Source organism: Zingiber officinale, chromosome 5B (genome assembly GCF_018446385.1).
Source record: "Zingiber officinale cultivar Zhangliang chromosome 5B, Zo_v1.1, whole genome shotgun sequence".
Taxonomy (NCBI): domain Eukaryota; kingdom Viridiplantae; phylum Streptophyta; class Magnoliopsida; order Zingiberales; family Zingiberaceae; genus Zingiber; species Zingiber officinale.
This window is the reverse complement of record NC_055995.1, coordinates 67,415,256-67,434,780: the sequence shown is the minus strand read 5'-3', so window position 1 is coordinate 67,434,780 and position 19,525 is coordinate 67,415,256. Positions and strand designations below refer to the sequence as shown.

Below are 19,525 nucleotides of genomic sequence, written 5' to 3'. Positions count from 1 at the left end.
AACTTATAGCAGTTGCTATGCAGTAGCTGCTACAATTGTGCAGTAACTGTTATAACTTGTAGCAGTTAGTATATATTAGCTGCTATAACGGTGCAGTAGTTGCTACAACGGTGCAGTAGCTACTACAACGTAGTATATACACAATAACTGTTGCACGTTGTTACAGCTACAACACAATAGCTGTTACAACGCAGTAGCTATATAATAACTACTGCACGTTATTAGCAGCTACTACATAGTAGCTGCTACAACATGTAGCAGTTATTATATAGTAGTTACTACAACGTTATAATATCTACACCATTTTTAAAAATCAGTACTATAATAATTATTGCATGCAATCCTATGAGAGAGAAACATTGTTTATTTTTATTAAAGAGGAAAGAGAGAAAAATTATTGTATACAGATGAGAGAGAGGAATTAAAAAAATTGAGTTTTGACCGTGTCAGATAACTTGCGTCGGATTTTGCTCACGGTCATGTACGATGAATCACTTAGCATAGCAATTTTCTCTCTATATATCTATAAAAATGTGCACCACATTGGTCGATCGTCAGGCTATTAGTCAATATAGAAGAAGATGAGGAGGTCTTCTCAACAAAGTACAGTGGACTGGGAAGGCCGTGACGGGGTTAGTCAATCAACTAAAAAGCACGGCATTGCTGAAATAAAGTGAGCATAAAAGAGACAGAATGCAAATTAAAATGAAGAAATGCCACAACTTATGATCGAGATCCTCAGTCTATATTTAATGGTTGCATGGAAAAGATCGGCAAATATAGAACTACCGGAAGCAAATCCATCGTGGAAGGAAGAGCTATAAACTCGAAAAAATAAAAAAGATAAGTTAAAAAGATGTTCTAAATTATGCTGCTTTATTAAAAAACAAATAAAAGGAGATTCCACTTTACAAGAATATCTTTACTATGTAGAAGTTACTATGTAGTTAATATAATATTATTCTTTATTTTCAGTATTATTATTGTAGTTATAATTAGTTGTTAATACAACACTGTGTTTACTGTTTAGTAATGTAAAAGATACTTAATAGTTTATATAACTATTTTAAAATGTTTCTTTGATCCATTTAAAGTGATTTTAATGAAATTTTAATTAAATTAATAAAAATTATTTTGATATAATAATGTTTAAAATTTTTTATTTATAATTTAAAATTTAGGATTTATAATTTATCTATGATTGTGTAGCAACTATTTAGTAGGGGTTTAGAATTTAGCCATTATTGTATAACAATTACTTAATCTATATAAAATAATTTTAATGGAGGTTAAAAAATTTTGATTAAATCGGTAAAGAATATTTTAATATAAGAATATTTTAATATAAGAATATTTTAATATAAGAATATTTTATTAAAAAAAATAATAAAATTTTTATATTATAACAACTCCAACCATATGAAATAAAGGATATTTTAGATATAAATATCTAATAAATTTTATTTTTGGGGAAAAAACATTTTCCTGATAATTTATAAAATTTAAGACTACTATTTAAGTTTTATACTTTTATCCATTTTCTTCCACAAATTTACTTTTGGCGAATTATTTATTGTTGTAGGAGCCTCGTCAACCCATCTCACGTTATTGACACAACGTGATGGATGGAATGGTTAAAAAAAATTATTTATTTTCAGTTTTTATTTTTCATAAAATAATATTTTAAATTAAAAAAACATGTTAGTAAAAAATGTTAAATATTTATTTTATATTTTGTGAAAAAATTGCTTTTAGAAAATGAATAATCAAATACCACCAAAATTTGTAGGTAGTGGTTTTTTTTTTTGATAATGCATATGCTTAATTTTTATGATCCCTCTAACCTTAGAGATGAAAAAATTGCTTTTTGAAAATGAATAATCAAATACCACCAAACAAACCTTATATTTGTAGGTAGTGTTTTTCTTTTTTAATGCATATACTTAATTTTTAGGATCTCTATGACCTTAGAGTAACCGGAAGTACTCACAGTTGATGTCTGGAACTCGATCGTTATATGTTTAAGAAATCGAGAACTCATTCCGTCGTTGTGTCATCGTCTCGTGGGATTGTTGGTAGTATTTTTTTTATTATATTTTTTAGTTGACATCAGATATTCAATTAATGCTGACGAACCTATGAATGATCGGCTCTTTTATGAAAATTTTTTATCCGTCATTAAGATAAATTGAAAAGCATTCGTAGCAGACAACTCATTAGTCCAACATTCTTATAGTAATCATTCATTGAAAAAAATTTATCCATTAATTTATTAAAATTAAAACTTATTTTTTAAAATTGAGACTCGTTTTTTAAATATCTAAAAATAAAAAAGACACTTTATCGTTGTGCCATTATCCTGGTACTTGTAGGTAGTGTTTTCGGTCTTAGATTGACGGATCGATGGCTTCAAGATCCTTCTTTTTTTGACTATTGAATGAGTGAAATTTATTTAGAGTCTTTTAGTTAGGATACAATCAAAATTTCACGTTAAAAAAAATTAAATCTAAAATAGATAATATCGTATCGTTACGCAAATATATACTTTCTTTTGGCAGAACCATTTTTACCGCACACATGGCAAAGGAATCCAACGAAGAGAATGGAAACGAACCGAATCGAACTTAACGAACACCATATGGATACCTGACATAAAAAATATAAAAAAACGAACAATATGCTCATTGCACCGCCAAGAAACCAAAGCAGCATCACAGCAGATCCCTCACGATCAAGCTTATCCCCATCGCCGCCGTGATGATTATAAGCCCCCAGATCGCCAAGAAGCTAAGCCACCTTCAGAATGGAAAAAAGAAATCGAAATTTTTTATCGAGAAGGCGCATCAATCATCGAAAGCAGAGAACAAATACCCGATCTTGTGGCGGTTCTCCGGCACGCCAGTGGAGTATCCCTTGAAGTAGAACCATCGCGCGACCGTGTATAAGGCGCCGATCGCCGCGGCGGCGACCGGGAACTGCAGCCCGGCCACCAGAAGCGTGGCGAAGAACACTGCGATCATCTCCAGCGAGTTCTGGTGCCCCCTCTGCCACCCAATCAAGCGATCCAATAACAAGTAGGAGTAAATGGTAGCGAAATTATTGATCCTGGGAGGAGATCGAGACCTGGACGCAGTTGAAGAGTTTGGCGTCCTTGTTCTCCGACTCGATCGCGTATAGGGAGGGATAGGGCACATTGTACCTGCCATCCAAAAGGAAAACATAAAGAATGATTAATCGTCGACCTCGTCGGCGATCAATGAAGAAGAAGAAGAATGGTAGATTGATTACCTCCTGCGCGCCTTGCCGACTTGGATCGCCATCCAGGCGTTGAGGACGACGTAGGAGACGAGGACGAGAACGACGAAGCCGTACTCATTCGGGATCTCGAAGGTAACCCCCATGGCTGAATTCCCCTTCTCTTCTTCTCCTTCTCCGTTTGCGCCGATTTGGTAGTCAAAATTTTGGTTAAAAAAACTGGCAAAAGAAATGTAGAATTAGATCCCTTGCTCTCGCTTACAACCAAAGCACACCGCTTTATTATCTTTTTTTTTTATTGTGGACCAAATTCTTGTGCAGGTTTCTTCTCGTAGAAACTCTGTGCGTGTCTAAATATACAGAAGCTTAGTAGAGAAATTGTACACACAACCGGTGGCAGGTGCATTTCTCAAGAACAGAGTTCAATTTACACGCATCATATACATATAATACTATTTGATTTTTTTTTATCCTTCCTTTTTGTCCGATTGAGTGGAGGGAGCGCCCAAAAATACGAGTCAATTATGGACGAAATCATACACGAGATGTTGAATAATATTATTGTAAAAAGGTAGAATTCATCACACGATTAATTCTATAATGTTGAATAATATGATAGTAAAAAAAGATAGAATTTGTCACACTATTAATTCTATACCATTAGTCCTACGGTCATTTGTAAAAAAATATATTAAAAAAATAAATTTTATCATTACAAGGAAAATATTTTTCTCGACTTTATCGATATTTTGTCCCTATCCATTGTAGTAATATCTACCCGTAGTAGCCAACTCAACTAGGATTGTAAATAAATTAAATATTCGTGAACAAACTTAGTGTTCAGTTTAGTAAAAGCTTGCTTATATTTATTTAATATATACTAGATTAATTAAATAAACAAGTTTGAACAGAATGTTAAACTAAACAAACAACCTTGAACACATGTATGTTCAGCTCGTTAACGCTCATGAACAATGTTTGTAAATAATGTTCGTGAATAACGTTGATAAACAATGTTCACAAATGATATTCATTAATAAAACTCTTTTCAATATACTAAATAAATAATAAAATAAAAAAAAATAAATTTAAATTATCAAGCTCAATAATTAACGAAACAACTAAAAGTTTCAAACAATCATACAAGCTTAAATTGAGAGCTCGATAATATCTAAACGAACCAAGTTTGAACCAAGCTCAAGTCAAGGTTAAACCAAGCTTGAATTGAGAGCTCGATAACACTGAAACGAATCAAGTTCAAACCAAACTTCAAATAAGGTCAAGCTAATCCACCATCTTTGGCGTAATGGCCATCGGTCGATTCTCAAGAACTGACGACCTAGGGTTTACCCCATTATGCGTCTATTGCATGTGTATCAGCATGTATCTCCCTCCATATCCGTGGGGCCGGCACTAGGGGGTTGCTAAGGTAGTGGATTTACCTTTTTTTCAAATAAGATTAATCTAATAAAAAATAAACCAAGTCAAACTTAAATAATTATTTCTAAAGCTTGCTTCATTTTAAGCACGGCTCGATTCAGTTACCTTATTAAATAACTTTAAATAGCCTAAAGCTCGATTCGGCTCGACTTGTTTACGGTCATAAACTCAACTATGCCCTAGGAGCGGGGCATCAAATAATATATCATATATATAATTTTAATATTATGTACATTTTACCCTGATATATATAGTTTTGAAATTATGTACATTTTACGTTGTCCATCTAAATTTTTTTTCGATTAAATTTTTTCTTTACGCTTAATGCTATAACTTGTTTACGGTCCTAAACTTAATTTTTTTTTTTAAAAGTTAAATTTTATTGATACGACCGGAACTTAAAACACACAAAAAAAAAAACGAGACGTCTTAGATGATATGAGACGCCTTGAACATGCGAAGAATGTACATGAGAGATGCACACGGATGTGCAGGGTAAATCAAAACTTTTTAGGACTTAAATTAAGCACTTCAAATTAGCGGAATCATTAAAAGGATCCTTTGTTTAGTGAACAAGACCTTATTAAAAAAAAAACAAAAAGTAGGACGCTCTGACATATTTTTGATACTAAAAATATTTTTATTTTAATATTATCATAATAGTTACGAATAACTGCTTTAATATATTAAAATAATCACTTAGTTAAAATTACTATAGATACAATACTTTATTATATTGTAACATGTGATTACTGTTGGTTCGGGTAAAATGTAAGCCACATGGATTTAGACAATTAAATAAAAATTTAAATAGGAAAAACAATAAGAACATCTAATTTCAACCGAAAACATGACGTAACAAATAAAAAATATGACATAGCAAAGTAATACATCAATCAATAGATAAAGAATTTAATTGAAAAATTATTATCCTCGTCTTAACGTCGATGGCTTGATCTTTATGGAAGAAGATATAGTGAAAAAAAAGAGGAAAGCCTTCCAAAGGGTTTAGGGGTGACGGTGCCGAAATACTCTAGATCAATGGAGGAACAAAGAGGTTCGTCAAGATTATCCTAACCCTTGGGAACCTCCCCTTTATATAGGAATTCAATCTGTTATCAGCCCATAAATGATAATGGATTGAACTATAGGGTTCTACCTATTGAACTTACATCCAATAACCCAAAATCTAATAAACATAAGTTAGATCACTTTAAATGTTCAAATTGTATTAACATGTTTAACTTACAAATAAATTCACTTAATAGGGATAACAAAATTCATCAATCTCCCATTTAGGTTACATGTGAGTTGTATGCGAAATACAAGTAAAACTTTAGTTGATATCAAACTTTATGGATACAAGATATCCCTATAAACAATCTGGTCAATAAACTTCATTGGTATAGAACTAAAGATGATATAGCTACTGTATATGATAATAACAAGCCCTAACAATAATCACAATATCAATGCTATTAATGACATAGATCAATATGTGGATGTATAGTGTAGAAATTATATGAAATGTGATCAATGCATGTCAATTTTCAACTGATTCTAAATTAACCTCAAAAGAGGTCAAATTATATTTACAAATACTAAATTGCAAGAGCAAATCATGATCCAAATTTTATGATTCCAAAAGGAATATATATCACATTTACAAATATCAAATGCTAAACAGCAGTAGTAAATCATGATATTATATTTCAGGTTGTCCAATAAATAAATAAAATCCCATAAATATTTAACTTTAAGTACGTAAAATATCAAAACAAAAATATTTGTCTTTATTATCAAATTTAGAATAATAAAATAAATACAGACTTTCACTAAATGAGCTCTTCTTCTATAAGAAGAACTCTTATATTCACAATATGATAATGAAACACCTTAGATACCAAACCTTTGGTGAGTGGATTGACTAACATCGAATCTCTGTTGATGTATTCTATCATGACCTGACGACTTTGAGCTCTTTCTTTAACTACTAGAAACTTGATGTTGATGTGCTTAGATTTCGATGTGCTTAGATTTCGATAAATTACGGTTGTTCTTGGCATTAAGTTTTATGATTTTATTATAATAATAGATCCTCAGTGGCCAATCAATGTCATCAATGAACTGCAATGCTATGATAAAATTCCGCAGTCAAATCTCGTGATTAGATGTTTCATAGCATGCTACCAACTCTTCCTCTATAGTAGAAGTCGCTACTAGCATCTGCTCGACGGTCTTATATTTATTTTGATGTTATTGTGTCAAGTCGAGCCGACTAGCAGTCAGTTATTTTGCGTTTATATGTTTACTTTATGTTTTCCATTTTTTTTAATCCAGCCGTGTGGGCTGCATATTATACCGCATGGTTGTTATTTTCAACCATGTGGACTGTAGATATTATCTTTTATTACCTTGTGGCCATATATCTAGGTTTTATATGTTGTCATAATGGGGAGATGCTATCTGTTTATCGGGCAAGGACTCCCTCAGGGCATGATGGTTTATTGGTATCAAAGCCACAGGTTTATGAGACCTATTTTCCATGTTTCAGATTTCGTGATTTGCTTTCTCAATGTGATTTTTCTAGTTTTAGGATCAGGCAACGACAGGATATCTCCAAGCTATAGGCGGTGATAATGGTCCACAATGAGTGTCATGAGCAAACTTCCAATCAACAATTTATATCCAATGAACCCCATAACTAGACTAAGATATTGTAATAAAGAGCCTAGGGTTGAATCTCTCGAGAAACTAATAATTGGATGTTTGTCTTAGACTCAAAACTATTTTTGGGTTTTCATCTTAAAAATGGGGATTGTTTGGTTTTTGGATTAAAATCTAGCTTAAGGAATAAAATACAAACAAGTAAAGTACATGAGAATTGATTAAATCTAATCCAAAACAATATTTAAATCCTAACAAAAATCTAAACTACTTAACATGAATGAATCTAACCCTAAGGATCTTAAAAAAATAACTAGGCTTAAAGATTAAATCAACAAAAGAGAAGAACAACTAATCAATGCAAACTAAAATCGTGGAAATTAAGCCACTACAAGTTGAAATCCAACTCTGCCATTAATTAAACTATTCCTTAATAGAATTCGAACTAATTGACACTTGAGAAACAAATTACAGCTCACTAAACTTAAACTAAATCAAGCAATGCTAGATTGCGACATCAACTGATCAAATTTTAAGGATGTTCTAAAACTAATGAAGAACTCAATTGCAGAACCTAGGTTAATAGAAACAAGATCTAAGAACTAAATTATAGGAACAAAAATTGCAAATTTGAATTGTAGAGACTGAAACTGCTGAAACAAGATTCTGAGAACAAAAATTATAGTATCGAAGAGTGTAGAAACTAAAAACAAAATTGAAATTGCAGGAATAAAAATTGAAGAACAGAATTGCATCAATACAAATTTAGAAACTAAAAGAACAAAAACATCCCTAATCTCTAATCACACTTCAACACTTCTTCCCCTTGTCGTCACATAAGGAACCACAAAGAATACTTCTCATAGTGTCGAAGGAGAAAACTTCAGCTTCAAGCTTAGTCCTAAAGAGCTCAGTATGCTCGAGAAACCTCCCAAGCAAGTGAAGAGTAATTATAAGCTGTCAATGAATGAAAAATTGGATTTCTGAAAATCAAAATCGCTGAAACTAAATGAAGGCTATGGATGATGGATTGTCGTTGGTGTTAGAACCTTAGGGTAGTTTTGATATGGTCAACTAAGTTCAGTTAGTTCATGTTGTGTTTAATCCTTGTGTCTAAGTGTGTAGGAACTTAGGAACACAAGAAGTCAAGCGGAAGACGTAGCTAGCGAGAAGGACGACACAGGAGAGAGCCGATGGACTCGGTGCGTCTGAGGGATGAGGTGCTGCAGAAGAGTACACCGGTGGACTAGAAGGACATGCACGACGTTCGAGGGATGAGAAGCTATGTCACGCCCCAGAGGAGTCGCTGCCAGAGAAAATTCTGGCAACATCTCCCCTGTACGGGTGACAATCTGAATCATTTCTACATGCACAATATACCTCAGCCACAGGCGGCTGGAATATACACACAACCACGCAATTATATGCAGTCTACTCGGCTGATACAATAAAAACACAACCACACAGTTATATGTAAAACTAACAGTCCACTCGGCTATACCAGAACCAAACACAGCGGAAATACAATGGACACACATACAAACTAAAAATGAAGACTGCTAGCCGGCTAGGCTTACACCACACAACAACACAACACTCCAGAAACAAAACCGGAACACAAATGCTAAATACACAAATCTCATATACCAAAATAGAAATAAACAAAAGCGAAGACAGGTCTTCTGATGTGATGTGGGGACCAGTAGACAAGATACTTCAAGCGACTCCATAAACAACCTGGTACCTGAAAAAGATAGTGTCCACGGGGGTGAGTTTAACAACTCAGCAAATACCTAGTTGACATGTATAGTAAACTATAACAAATGGTAATAACTATGGAGTACAGTCTCCTGGACAAAAGCTGGAAGATGTACAATAGAAAAGGCTAAAGAGAACTGTACTCAACAGGGCCTCCTATCAGAATAGTCAGGTCGTCAGACCAAGAGTATCATAAATCCTGTATGCATGTCAAACATATGCATCCATCCAAATACAGCATATAAATGCAACAAACACAATCAGTAAATGTATAAATGCATATGATGCCAATGACATGGTCATCCCTGACGCCAGTCAGCCATCTCACACAATGGTGAGACCCAGTGGGTAGGGCTATAACAACCGTGCACTCTGCCGTCACTGCTCTTGATGAGTGACCGAGTGGACGGGATGTTGTCGGAGTACACCTATCCTCCTACCCCAAATCATAAGTGGGGGAACACAATGCTCTCATCTCCTGGTACACGATGACGGGGAGGAATCTTTGCCGGCTACCACGTTGCGTTGCACTACCCATGAGCGGACCAACGGAGCCAAACAAAGTCCAACCGCCTGCCAGCTACCACGCTGCTACACTAAACCAGCGGAGCCAAACAGAGCAGAACTGTCTGTCGGCTACCACGCTGAGTCACCAGACCAACGGAGCCAAACAACAGAACTGCCACACACCTGTCTGATATACCACTAACCCATGAGTGGTGGTGTGTGTAGATACATGTAACTGGCGATGTGCTCGATAATAATGGAGCAGACTATCGCACAACATACAATCATGCGAGATGATGCATGACACTAAACATGACAATATCCTGACAGCATAGCAATATCCATATATAAATATAAAAATGTGTACCATAGGATGATGAACCAAATCAAAGGTACACAGATCAAATAAAGTATCAAAAACCTATATCCTGAACTCAATAAACACATGGTCATGTCATTACCCCAACAAGCATGTATAACCAAATAGGTACTATCATGAAGTGCATAATAAGTAAACGAAACAAGCATGTAACAGGTATCGGGTAGTGACCAACCGAAACAAAGACAAAACATAATCATTACCAAAGGTTATAACCTACTAAACATATCAACATGACATTATCAAAGATAAGTCAAGGTACCCGCCTCAAATAGCAGGTCCAATCCAGTCAAATCCAACGTCGAGATGCTCGTCTCGAATCAGAGTCCTGTAATACATGATATACAGATTTAGCTAATTACATATAAATTAATTAGCTAAATCAAATCCTCGAGAAGATAACATAAATTCAGATCCAATTATAAACCCTAATTGGATCATCTAACTCCTCAATCGACTTAAACTAATCCATACGAATTAGAACTTGCAATAAGCATAATCCATCACAACAACCTAACCTAATACAATTCATAAGAACTCACCCAAATCCAGGATGGTCACTGATGGCTCACGGTCAAAGGGTTTCCCTGCCCAAAACAGAATGACTGGTGCTGTGGATCGCCAGTGAACAATGCTCGCCAAGCTATAAAGGCTGGTAGACAAACAACCACAACCTCCAACTATAAATTAAACTCGCATCACTACCAAATCTGATATCATACTTCTTACCTCAATTCACAGTCGTTCACGCTGCTGGAATCAAAGAGTTGCTGCCCAATAGGGCTATTCACCGCTAGAAGGTGGCTGCTGGAAAACGGGTGGCTGTTGGAAAACCCTCCTCACTGCCTGGATCAAAAGATACTCATAAATCAACCTAGAAATCCATTCACCACTACAATCCAGCAACAAAATAGTCTCCCTTACCTCTTCAATCACCGCTAGGGCACAAGGATGGAGGCAATGCTCAGGTGTCGCCGAAAAGGAGGCGTCGACGGGAGATCTAGGGCTGAGGAGGAACGACGTCAGTGTGTTCCCAATCTCAACAGCGAAGACAACAGAGAAGGCGCCTGCGGTTTGCGGCGCCGTCGGGGAGAAGCAGCTGTCGGGAAAAAAAACAAAACAGTGGCCGGAGAGGGCAGCGACGCTAGGGCGGAGAAATGCAAAGCAGTGGCCGCCGGAGATAGATTGGACCATGGCCGTCAGCGCTAGGGCTGAGAAATGCAAAGCAGTGGTCGCCGGAGAGAGATCGGACCGTGGCCGTCGGCGCTAGGGTTGAGAAGAAGGGTCAGCGCTAGGTCGGACCTGGTGGCCGACATAGAGGAGGCGGCCGATGGTATCATGAACCCAGGGAGGAGGAAATCGGCGGTGGCAGACCGTCGCCGGTGCTTGGGGAAGCAGGAGCTTGGCCGACGTCGCAAGAGAGTGAGGGAGGAAGGATCGGGAGTAGTAGGAGGAGAAGGGGAATCGACGTCGATGGTTTTAGGGGAACGACTTGGCACGAGGTGGTTAGGGTAGGAGATCGGGAGAAGATAAACGGCTGGGGAAAAAAGAAAGAAAAAGTAAAAGAAATAATAAGAAAATTAACAATTCCTCACTTAAATGGGGTAGTCTAAACAGGCTTTTCTGGGCCCAGTTTATCCCCATAAACTCGTCCCTACGAGCAATGAAAAATTCCCAAAAAATTTCTAAATTTTTTGAAAAATTCCCTTTTCATTATTTGCCATTTTTCGGTATTTTACAAGCTAGAGAGGAAGCTTGCTCGAGGAGAAGGTCGAAAGATGGGTCCGGATGAGCCCAATTCTGAATGGATGAAATTACCCAGGCGATCGGAGCAGTGAAAGAGCTAAAGGGGCAGTTGTGGAGCTACTGGAGGCACCCTCAATGTGGTTGAAGGCACCTTCGTGCCTTTCTATGGGAAGACACCTTCAATAGGGTTGAAGGCACCTTTAACCACCCATGGAAGGTGCCTTCAACCCTTTGAAGGTGCCTTAGACTAGGCAAAATACAACTATTGGCGAAGATAAAACTTTATCTTCGGTTGTCTCACTAGAGGCGCCTTCCACCTTTTTGGGGCACCTTTCAGCCTCAGATAAGATTTTCCAAGGGCTATAAAAAGACCGCTGGATATAGGAAATAGACAACAACTCAAGTATTCATTTTCTAGTAACTTTTTGAGTGTTCAATGAGTGCAAGAGGCTTCTCCGTCTTCACAGAAGGAGATCTTTTAGTGCTTTATTTTGCCTTAGATTAACAACCACTAGGTTGTATCCAAGTAACTTTTTGTGCCTCTTTATTTTATTAGTTGTTAAACTACTTCAAGTTAATTGTTCTACTGATCTTGTTTGAAAGGTCGAGAAAGGTCCATTTATAATTTATAGGCAATTCACCCCTCCCTTCTTATTGACCGCATGGGTCATAACAAGTGATATCAAAGCGAGGATGCATCAGAAGAACTAACCGCCGATCGAAGTAAAATCAATGTCCGGACCAAGCCTTATCCCACTAAACTTCAAGGGGGAGTTCACAAACTGGAAACGTCGAATGGAGGTATTCCTAAAAACTAACTTTGAAAATTTTTTAATAATTAAGTACGATTTTGTAGTTCCAAAAGATCAACAAGGCATAAAGAAAGAAGATGTTGGATCGAGTAACTCGCTAGGGGGGGGGGTGAATAGCGATTTAAGAATTCGAGAAGAAGATCGAGTACGTAGCGGAAACATTGAAAATAGAACAATGCAAGTACAAGTAATTTTTTACTTGGTTCGGAGCCTTCGTCGACTCCTACTCCAAGGCCCGTACTCGTTGAGTGCTTTCGTTGTGCAATCCACTAGCAATTTGAAAAAGTAGTTACAGAATAAAAGTACAGGAGTGCTAAAAGAAATGAAGTACTGACAATAATTAAGAAACGAAAAAGACAACACGTTTGTCAGAGAAGCTTCAGCGTCGCAGGAGCACAACACGACAGAGCAAGCGTTGGAAGGCTTTGTTGTCAGTTGATTCTTTGCTCCAAGGTGCAACCTCCTTATATAGGAAGCTCCGGGCGCTCGGATCTCTTCTGGGCGCTTGGAGTGTGACGTAACTCGGCTAATCATGAAACTCCACGTGGCGACGCGACGAGGGGATAAGGTTTGCATTTCAGGCGCCCGGACTCCTTCCGGGCGCTCGGATCCCTTCTGGGTGCCCAGACATCTGTTTTTCAACAACCTGCAAGAAAATATTAGTCCGAGGCAAAATGCAAAACTACCTTGTAAAACAAAGTGTTAGCATAGTACAGTTATAATAATAAAAAAAAGTAATTAGATTCTGTCTCACCGAAATCAGAATCTAGTCAAGATCTCAACTTAGAGTTCCGAAATGGTTTTAAGTTAGATCAACGCCTAAGTTCCTTTCCCGGGAACGCGTCCTCACAGTCACTCCCCTCTAGTGACTTACCTCAACTTACCTGCCAGACGTCCGGTGTAACAACCCAATTTTCCCTATTTCGAGTTCCAAATGTTCATAAAAATATTTGGAAATGCTTTTAAAATATTCTAGAGATTTTTAGAGTATTTTTATGCAATTTTTGGAGGTCATTTAATATGTTTAAAAAAAGAAAGAAATTTTGACAAAAACTGTTGAAGACGAGGTTCGAACCCACGACCTCGGGTCGGACTGACCCAAGAAAACCGGCCCAACCGGCTGAGCTACACGGTTTTGTTAACTAGGTATGGAGAGAAAAATATTTAAGGTATAGTATAATGGGAACCCAAAATTAGACCTAGCTATAAAAGGTTAAGTGAAAAGGGATTATTTTTATTCTTCTTTTTCTCCCGAAATCCCTTCTTCCTCTCGTTCTCGCGTGCGACAGCGGCAGCGTTGCTTGGGCGAAGACGAAGCCGAAATTAGGGCTGCATTCCGGTGGCTGGTGAGCGTTCTTCTTCAAGGGTTTTTCACAAACCAAGCTTCTCTCGGCAAGGCAAACGCTCGGGCAAGAGAAGAGGCCGAGATTTGGAGCTTCGCTCGAACCCTAGACCTCCTCCTCGGTTGTAAGTCCAAGAACCGGCGGTAAGTACTACTCACCTGCGGTAGGAGTTGCTCCGATCTTTCGGTTTTCGTTTCCTTGTTTTTCCTGAGTTTCTTGAATCCGAAACATGCTATAAGGATTTGGGCTTTTGGGTGTTCTGCCGTGAGCTTCACAGGGAAATCAAGGTTTTGTTTAGGTTAGTTGAGCATGGAGTATGTTTCTAGTACCAAGTAGAATTGTATGCATTCTATCCTTAATTATTGCTAGGGATTTTGGCCGTGCACAGTGGAGTTTCGGTTGATTCCTTGCTGCCCTGTTTAGGATCATACCGAATGGATCATTATAGTTATCCCATGTTGCTGCCATGAGTTCACTTAAGGATGCATTGTCTTGGCTTGCTGTTGAATTCTTTGAGTTGTATGTTGTACATGAATTTCCTTGCTTTAAGGTCATGTTGTACATAGTTAAAGTTGATTAGAGATTTGTTTTTTTACAGCATGTTTAAGAAGTTGAGTAGCATTCTATGTCTGTTTGTTTTTACAGCATGATCAGAATCACTAAAGGTAGCATCCTTTGTCTATTTTATAGCATGCTTAAGAAGCCCTAAAGTAGTATTCTTTGTCTATGTTTTATAACATGATTAGAATCCCTAAAGTAGCATTTTTGCCCTATTTTACAGCATGTTTAGAAAGTCCAGATTTGCTTTCCTTTGCTCTATTTTATAACAGGCTTAGGGAGTTCAGATTTGTTTTCCTTCGTGTTATTTTTATATAGCATGCTTGGTTAGTTGTAATCCTATACTTGTTAGATATATATCTAAAGGATTCTAATAAGCTCTAATAAAGGATTATGAGAAGTATGAGTAAAGAAAAAAAGACCAAGGTCTAATTAAAAAGAGATAACAAGTAAATTAAAGTAAGAGGCTAGTACCCGACATCCAAGAGCTTGTCGTTAAACAAATCCAGGTGACCATTTCCGAGGTCTTGGCCCTGGTAGACCGAGGTCTGCTCTTTTAGGATTGGTGGCTCGCAACCCCAACTTATTAGGGAACGCGCATGAGTTGGTACTAGGCCTGGGCCCAAGAAAAGAAAACCAAAGAAAAGAAAAGAAAAGAAAAGTTAAGTAAGAAGGAAGAAAGAAAGAGGAAGAAAGTAAAGGATATAAATTAAAAGATTAATTTCTAACACAAGGATATAAGAAATGAAATAAGTTCCAAGCTTAGAATAAATAAGAATGGTTAGTTTCTTTGATTCTAAGTTTACATTGTTAGTTTCTTGTTATCCTGCTTGATATTGAGTATGATTTGTATTCCGTTCATTTTCTGTATACCATGAGCACATGCAGATAGCTTTATTATTTCAGTTTCAGCACTTATGCATTTCATTTATGCATTTCGAGTTTTGTGAGATAGATTAGTACTTACTAAGCGTTTTCGCTTATAGATCTTGTTTTTCTTTCCTCCTACTGCAGATAAAGAAAAAGCTAAGATATGAAGGGAGGCAACAAGGTGGTGGTGATGATGGATGTGTGTGGTGACTGAACTATGGAGAGGTCCAGAGGGGACTAGCAAGACTTATTTATTTAGAGTTTATGTCTAGTTCATTTTCCTTATTTCCGTTATGAAATTATGAGTTATGATTGAGTTTGATGTGCATTGTAACTTATTATGCTTCATTCTGGGAGATTGAGTTTAGTTCATGTTGCTAGATTAGTTTTTGATTATGATATGATTTATTACTGCGTGGTTGTGAATAAATTGTGATCCAGCCGCATGTGGCTGTGTATATATCTTGTGTATTATAGATTTGGTCACGGGTACAGGGGAGACTCTGCCGAAATTTTTCGGTAGGAATTTCTCTGAACCGTGATAAATCTAAGTGTCGCTAATAATAGCATAAGTGACACTAGTAAGTAGAGTAGGAGTTAGGTAACGGTCACCCTTAGAGAGTAGTAGTAAGAAGGGTGGTTGTTACAGTTGGTATCAGAGCAGTGTTCCATTCTCCAGTATCACACACACATCAGCATCATCCTCGCCGTCTCCAAGTAAGAAAGTATTTAAATTCTTTCTTTATTATGCTTTCCTTATTATTAACTGCAGTATAGAGTACTTGTTTTTTTTGAGTACTAAAGTAAGATAGAAGATTTAATTTCCCTTTTCTTTATTCATATTTAAGTATGATTAGAAGGGTTAAAGAAAGATATCAAGCTTTTACCTTGAATAAATAGATGGCAAGAAGAGGACGTCCCCGTGCTACTCACACTGAGGAACCAAGGGCGAAGTGCCTAAACCGAGCCCAACCTTTCGAAGTAGTTGCTCACTCGAGGCAAGTAGCAGGGCGGCAAGTGATTGCCAATCGATGGCAAACCAGCCATTCCTCCCCTCCTCCAGTTATCCTGCAGAGACCCCAGTGGTAGCGAGACTCCACCACCTACTCGTGGGAACCGCCACAAGACCCCAGACCAAGCTTACCTTATACAAAGGCTAAAGCTGAAACCAGAGCTTCTCGAGCACCGAGCCACAGGATGCCTGTGCTTGGTTTAAAACACTAGAGAGCACTATGGAGCTTCTTGACTGGCCAAAAGTCGAGAAGGTCAAGTGCGCCTCTTTCTGTCTGTCTGGAGATGCTCGTATGTGGTGGGAGAGGATAAAGACCAAGAGAGCAGCTGATCAGATGACCTGGGAAGATTTCCAGTCAGAGTTCTATGAAGAGTTCTTCCACCTGCAGATTACCAACAAGCATTACGAGGAGTTTATAGAGTTCAAACAAGGTGACTTGTCAATGGAAGAAGCAGCCAAGAAGTTCAACAGGCTAGCTCGTCTCTGTCCAGAGCTAGTGAGTACAGAGAAGGAGCGAGTCAGGCTGATGCTCAGAATGCTGAGACCACAGATAGCACTAAATGTGAGCAGTGGAGCTCATCGGCCCCAGACTAGCGAAGAATTGATCAGTAGAGCATTAATCGCTGAACATTACATGAACAACATCAAAGCACAGCGAACACAACATCAGTCAATGAAGACAGAGGACAAGACAGTAGGAAGCCAGAAGTCACAGTCAAGTAAGCAGAACTGGAGAGGCAAAGGTAAAAGGAAGCAGTGGAACACAGGAGGTGGCCAGAAGGGAGGACCAGCAAACAAGCAGACCAAGTTCCCTCCCTGTCCCAAATGTGGGAGAATACACCCAGGAGCCTGCCTTTTGGGTAAAACTGGATGTTACTCCTGTGGTCAGGAGGGACACATGGCTAAAGAGTGTCCTAACAAATTCAAAGCACCTCAACCACAGCCATTGCAATATGGAGGCCAGCCTGCACAGTTGCACCACATGGGAGCGGCATTGGAGGGACCCTACATCAGTCAAGGAAGGTTAGAAGCCCCACCAGTTCCAACCTTTGATGGTGCGGTATTCTCCTCACCAAAGAAGAAGTCAGCTAGTGCCTCCACTGTGTCAAGTAGTTATTTTCCGATGTAGCTCTGACTATTTGACCGGGCGACCCATTCTTTATGTCGATACCTTTTGCGAGGTTTACGGTGCCTACAGTACGAACTCAAGTTCCGACGACCCTACCTCAAGTCATGGAATCAATCGATGGCTCCAAAAAATTGCGTGGAATTATATGTAAATCGATAGTTCTCGCCATGCGGATTTCGATATCATTTTGGTATGGATTTCCTCAGCAAGTATGGCCGCAGAAAGAAAGTAATTTTTAGTCCAGAAGGTGAGCCAACTTTTGAGTTCACAGGAGTGCCAAGGAAGAAGACCCAGAAGCTCCTCTCATCTCTAGCAGCACACCAGATGTTAGCTAAAGGGTGTGCAGATTTTCTTGCATACATAGTCAAGGCAGCAGAGCAGAAAGGACCCAAGCAGGAGGAGGTCCGGGTAGTATGCGAGTATCCAGAAGTATTTCCAGAAGAGAGGTGGAATTTGAGATTGAATTGGTTCCTGGAACCGGTCCAATTTTGAAAGCTCCGTATCGCATGTCTCCAGCAGAGAGCTGAAGGAGTTACAAGAGCAACTACAGGAGTTACTGGACAAAGGCTTTATTCGCCCTAGTCACTCACCTTGGGGAGCTCCTGTGTTATTTGTCAAGAAGAAAGATGGGACAATGCGGATGTGTATAGACTACAGAGCTTTGAATCAAGTGACAATCAAGAACAAGTACCCCCTCCCCAGGATCGATGATTTATTTGATCAGTTAAGAGGAGCAACAGTGTTCTCAAAGATAGACCTGCGCTCTGGGTACCATCAGCTGAAGGTGAAAGAAAGAGATATACCCAGAACGGCGTTCAGAACCAGATATGGACACTACGAGTTTGTAGTTATGCCATTTGGAGTGACCAATGCACCTGCGGTCTTCATGGACTTAATGAACAGGGTGATCAAAGGATGTCTTGACACATTTGTCATTGTATCTATCGATGACATTCTGGTCTATTCAAGGACCCCAGAGGAGCATGACACGCACTTGTACTGCAGACTCTTCGGCAGAAGCAGCTTTATGCTAAATTCTCAAAGTGCGAGTTCTGGTTAAATCAGGTGGCGTTTTTAGGTCACATTATCTCTAAAGAAGGTATTCAAGTGGATCCAGCCAAAGTGGAAGCGGTCAACAACTGGAGTAGACCCAAGAACGTCAGAGAGATCAGAAGCTTCCTTGGTCTAGCAGGGTACTACAGGAAGTTCGTGGAGGATTTTTCCAGGATAGCTTCTCCGCTAACAGCCCTCACCAGAAAGAACAAGAGATTCGAATGGTCAGATAAATGTGAGCAGAGCTTCCAAGAGCTAAAGAAGAGATTGATCAGTGCTCCCATTCTGACTGTTCCACAGAGCGACAAGAGTTTCGACATCTACAGCGATGCTTCCAAGATGGGCTTAGGAGCTGTACTCATGCAAGAAGGAAAATTCATAGCTTATGCTTCCAGACAACTCAAAGACTATGAGAAGAACTACCCTACTCATGATCTCGAGCTGGCAGCTGTAGTTTTTGCACTTAAACTCTGGCGACATTATTTGTATGGAGTCCAGTGTAGAATTTTCACAGATCATCAGAGTCTTAAGTACTTCTTCACTCAGAAGGACTTAAACATGAGACAGCGCAGGTGGTTAGAGTTGGTCAAAGATTATGACTGTGAAATCCTCTACCATCCAGGCAAAGCTAACAAAGTGGCAGATGCACTCAGCAGAAAATCTAGTGCATCACTGATGTCTTTATCATCACTAGCCCTGCCACTGCAGAAGGAGTTGTCAGATTTTGGGCTTGAAATTATCGAAGGACAGCTCTCTACATTGACCTTAGAGTCTACATTGCTTGTGGAGATACAGAGAAAGCAAAGCGAAGATCCGGACATCCAGAAGATCAAGCAGGGGATACAGAAAGAAGACAACTCAGAGTTTAGAGTGACAGATAGCGGAATTCTTTATCAGGGGAGTCGCATTTGCGTGCCCAATGATGAGGAACTGAGGAAGAAGATCCTAGAGGAAGCTCACAGTACACCATATTCCATGCATCCTGGGTCTTCCAAG

General features: G+C 38.5%; 1 protein-coding gene across 1 annotated transcript; it reads right to left on the bottom strand.

The window, feature by feature from the left end:
- Positions 1–2,603: 2,603 nt before the first annotated feature.
- LOC121987463 (microsomal glutathione S-transferase 3-like) lies at positions 2,604–3,475 on the bottom strand. The gene is made up of 4 exons (XM_042541241.1): positions 3,289–3,475; positions 3,124–3,199; positions 2,872–3,044; positions 2,604–2,796 (listed from the first exon to the last, which is right to left on the bottom strand). Exons 1-4 carry the CDS (start codon positions 3,399–3,401, stop codon positions 2,712–2,714), a joined length of 447 nt encoding a protein of 148 aa, XP_042397175.1. The 5' UTR covers positions 3,402–3,475; the 3' UTR covers positions 2,604–2,711.
- Between the last annotated feature and the right edge of the window lie 16,050 nt (positions 3,476–19,525).

Bases quoted from the DNA above. Each gene is read 5' to 3' on its own strand.
- LOC121987463 (XM_042541241.1), bottom strand. From the start codon at position 3,401: ATGGGGGTTACCTTCGAGATCCCGAATGAGTACGGCTTCGTCGTTCTC. The intron at 3,045-3,123 runs GTCTCGATCTCC...ATTGGGTGGCAG, and splicing joins AACTCTTCAACTGCGTCCAG to AGGGGGCACCAGAACTCGCT. The intron at 2,797-2,871 runs GTATTTGTTCTC...TCCATTCTGAAG, and splicing joins GAGAACCGCCACAAGATCGG to GTGGCTTAGCTTCTTGGCGA.